The following is a 4,479-nucleotide window of genomic DNA, read 5'->3' as shown; positions in this document are numbered from 1 at the left end:
TGATATATTTTGGCTAGGTGTTCTAGTGGAGTTGGAGCTGAAAATCCTACGTGGCAGGTCGTGGTTTTTGCACATTTTGAGCCAAGTAATTTTTCACGTAAAAATCGTTGTGTTCATTTTATTGATTGTTTACTTTATGCTTAAGGAACACGGTAAAGAACCAAGTTCTTTAATAATTCATACGGGCACTCAAACTAACGTTATAGTTTTATGGTTTACTGGTAGTGGATAGTTGCTTTATTAGTAGTAATAGTGATCAATTTAGTGGCTTAGTGGTCTGTTTATTTGTAAGCCTATATAAAGACAATGTTTGCTTCAGTTTATTAAATCAACGAAGTTAAGAAAATTCCAGCACAAATCTTGTACACTCCATAGCTTTTCTCCTCATATTTTCAATCTGTTGCTTACTTTATTAAACATGTTTCTACTGTGAACTTGTAAACTCCAGTCAGTAAATTGAATGACCAATGAATTTATATTAGCCAAACGTTTTATTTTCTTCATAGGTAAGACATATTCTCCTCCTTATCTTAACAACGTTGAATCAATAATTTCCAAATGCAAGTTAATATCCACGTTAAAACCCTATCCTCACTCTATATGCATCAAACCAAACCCATATATATATATATATATATATATATAAATGAACATTCCTTTCGGTCAAGAAACAACAAAAAACTCTACATACCCATCGTCATAGTATTGAAGTAGCAAAGTAAAAATATGATAAAGAAACCCCATACATCGGATTCACAAAACATCATTGTTAGAGCCATAAGCTATCTGTAAGTTTCCTTAAACCGAAAATGCCAAAGAGTACCACCACTAGCAAAGTAACGCATACTGGGTGTTATTTCAGTACTGATTGTCATCTACTATATGTTACAACTGCATCATTAGATATATATAAATATCATCTGTAGTCTTCTTCTACCACCCTGGACGACATAAGATCCTGAAGAAACCCCTGGTCTCTCATTATCTCAGCAGCAGAAGGAGTACTGCAAAAGCGCCGTCCATGAGCAACCAAAGCGGCATGATCAAGATTCGAGGCTAAAGAAGTTGTCAAGTCGTTGAAATGAGGCTGCGCGAACTGATTAATAGGGAACGGCATTTGCAGAGGGAAGGTGGCAGTGGGAGCTGGCGAGGGGAAAACTCGAGTTGGAAATAAGGTTGGGCGGGGCATATTGATCATATTCATATTCATGGGACTTGGATGAGTATGTTTCCCTTCGTATGTAGTCACCACTATGCTTGGGTCGTTGAAACATCGCTCTACTCTCTTCTTTACGTTACATGAAGCACTTGTGCACCTATAGTAGTTCCTGCAACAAGTGCGTATGTATAAAGTTTTAAAACCCAAATATATATGGAATATCTGCAAAACAATATATGTCATTCAATTTCCCAACATGGACATACATATCAATTATCATTTTCCTTTTTAACCTATAGCAACAACTTATATGCTGAAGTGTGATCATCTCATATAAAAGTGTGTAAGTTGTTAGAGAGAGTACACTTTTACTTATTTAATTACATATAAGTAACACGCCCCCTCACATGCAGTTTCGATTCTTTTTCATAGGCAAAGCACGTGAAAATTCTTTTTGATAATATATAGATGACGTTGAGACTCAAACTCAGGACCTGTATGCTAAGTGTCTAAGCATAACATCTAAAAGCTAAAATGGTTAGAAAAAACACATTTTTATTTACTTAATTATATGCTCAAACACATGTTACCCACAATTGGAAATATTTACAGTGCAACAAGATTTGAGAGCTACCGCAAGTTGAATTACCAATGATAAGAATCTTCACATAATTAGGGAAATGGCTAAACACAAATGAACTCTCTTATAAGGAAACCTGAAGGAGCGGTGCATGTATATTTTTATAGGTTTGAGTCCTCGATTCCTAAAAGTTAATGAATACATGAAAGTCTCTTAGACTTGTACACTAATCATTATTGTGCAAGCCGATATTTCATTGGCTTTCTCATTCTTACTCTTCTTTTACCAAACAATCCCTCTCCGTTTAATTTTTGGTAGCAGTAACCTCACAACTACAAAGAGATAATCACCGCGTACGAGGATTGTTATGTATAATTGTACTTTTAGATATGATAGAGATAATTATGATCAAGCTTCAAACGCAAGGAGGAAATTTGGACTTTGTTATGTGTAGCACAAAGTGTACGAGTAAAAACGGAAATGCACTTGCTAATTATTTTTTGGAAATGCACGTATTAAGCTAAATATCCATTCCAAGATAGTTAACTAGTACTACAAATAAATCACAAAAGGAAACAGCTTCTTTTTCCCTTATAGTAATTAAGGATAAAATCTGATCTTCTTTTTCTAAAAAGGCTTTCTCTTTTTTAACTTTTCAGCTTATTTGTTTAAGTGATTTTCCAGGGCCACGCATATGTGCCAAACTGGAAGCCGTCTGAGCTTATTCGAAAACCTTCCAAACTCTAAGACGATTCTGGAAGAATATAATTACAAAACAGTGTAAAATAATGGCTCTTTAGCAGCGGGAGTATATACAGATATATATACCTGGGGAAAGAGCTGTTTTTGACAGTTTTTTGGCCGTATTTTCTCCATCTGTAACCATCTTCCAGAAAATCAACCTCACTCTTTGTCATGAATGCAATTCTAGGCTCTCTCTTCTTCTTCTGACTAACTGTTTTCTTGGCTTTCAACCTACTTTCAACACATGCCCCAAAAATGGAATTAATTAGCAACAGCAAATTATGTATATTTACACTCGCAATAAAACACACAGAATGATTCTTGATGCGTAAGTAATTATAAGAACATACTGTTGTTTTGTCTTGGTCTGTTCTTTCTCAGCTACTTCCCCCTCTGCATCTTGAGCGTGGCCCTCATTTGTTTCAGAGGAAATCGAAGAAGAATTTGGCGTTGATGGCGTATTAAAGATGTTAGATGATTCATGATCAGCTGCTACAGTAAGTTTATTTTGGCTCTCATCAGCTGCTGTAGAAACTGCAGGTTCTATATGGTACTTCTCTTCTTTTGGTAATAACTTATCAAGATTAGTTGCATCAAAGACTGAAGCTGAAGAAAAGTCTTGAACACCCAATAACTCCATGAACCCCAAAGATGAATTAATACTATTATTCTTACCTTCAACCGCAAAATTATAATCTGACACTAAGCCTGTAAATGAATTGCTAATAACTGGAAAATTATCAAAATAAGACATGGGATCTTCCATCTTTATCGCTATATCTCTGTAACTTTCCATTAATAAGCAGATATACTAAAGAAAGTAGATAAATAAGGAAGGAGAAGAAGAGACTAGTAAATCTATTAGGCCAAGGCATATATAGTGGGAAAATGTACAGGACTCACTGGTGCTATATGGATTGGGGAATTATGTGAAAGGTGGACACAAAGATTGACCGGGTTCAGCCGGTTATAGAATTGTACGGACAATAAATAGATGTTTACATCCACGACACTTATTTTGATATATATTGTTATCACTAAATTATAATTAATTAATATAAATATTTTAATTTATTAATTAACTATAATAAATTAATATGTAAATATCGAATGTTAATAAATTTTTCGGACTAAACAAATTGCAGGTTGGCTTTTAATGCATGCTGGTCCAAAGACTGGAGTTGCAGAAACACTGGTCGATGCATTCAGACGTTAGTTTTGACCGGTAAACCGGTTACTGTGTGAACAAGATCGATGATTGCGGCTTGATTTGCGATCCCGATATCTTTTCTTATTTTTTAGATCTACTTTTATATTATTTTGGAGCCAAATTATTTTTATTTAATTCATCAAATACTAAAGTTTATATGGAAAAGAACAAAGATAACAGTGACTAGAAGTGACCAGAGTATATATCTCTTATTTTTTGTTTCACTAGAAACGAAAAGAGGGCACTTTTTACGATTGAAGACAAATATGGTTCCTAAAATTGGAACTTCACTTATGGGATATATATATCGCCCACAGCTTCAACCGTGGAATGAATTAGGTTTAAAAAGTTTTAAAATACCTATTTTGGGTTCAGAAGGAAAAAAAGAACTTTTTTAACTCGGACCACAAATGTATGGCTCATGAAATTTGAACAGTTGGATCTGGTAGGTATATATTAGTGATACTTTCTAAAAGGAAAAAGAAAAAAGTGAAAGGCGAGGATGAAAAAGGAATGATAAATATTATGAGAGAGAAGAAAAATATTTGTCTTGTTATTGGATACTTATATTCTTACCGAATTATTTTATATGAATGTCATTTCACACTAGCTAGCGCCAATAATGATATTGTTCTGTTTATAAATATTGGATACTTTGAATGAATTGCTTAACTATATGAATGTCATTTCACGCCGTGACTATCAATGGAATTGTCTTGTTCATAGGCGTGTCTTTCTTTGATATGACTAAAAAAGATCTTTCAAATTAAAGATCAATATATATAT

The 4,479-nt window shown here is 34.0% G+C and overlaps 1 protein-coding gene across 2 annotated transcripts; it reads right to left on the bottom strand.

Moving 5' to 3' along the window:
* Positions 1 to 679: 679 nt before the first annotated feature.
* Positions 680 to 3,380, bottom strand: LOC104236800 (WRKY transcription factor 68-like). 2 transcript variants are annotated; one of them, XM_009790813.2, is made up of 3 exons: positions 2,834 to 3,380; positions 2,568 to 2,714; positions 680 to 1,328 (listed from the first exon to the last, which is right to left on the bottom strand). In XM_009790813.2, exons 1-3 carry the CDS (start codon positions 3,277 to 3,279, stop codon positions 917 to 919), a joined length of 1,005 nt encoding a protein of 334 aa, XP_009789115.1. In that variant the 5' UTR covers positions 3,280 to 3,380; the 3' UTR covers positions 680 to 916. The 2 variants fall into 2 exon arrangements, with proteins under 2 accessions (XP_009789115.1, XP_009789114.1); XM_009790812.2 differs by having other exon boundaries at positions 2,568 to 2,717; positions 2,834 to 3,363.
* Between the last annotated feature and the right edge of the window lie 1,099 nt (positions 3,381 to 4,479).

Source organism: Nicotiana sylvestris, chromosome 9 (genome assembly GCF_000393655.2).
Source record: "Nicotiana sylvestris chromosome 9, ASM39365v2, whole genome shotgun sequence".
NCBI lineage: Eukaryota > Viridiplantae > Streptophyta > Magnoliopsida > Solanales > Solanaceae > Nicotiana > Nicotiana sylvestris.
Note: the sequence above shows the minus strand (reverse complement) of the source record. Positions and strands in the feature narration are given on the sequence as shown.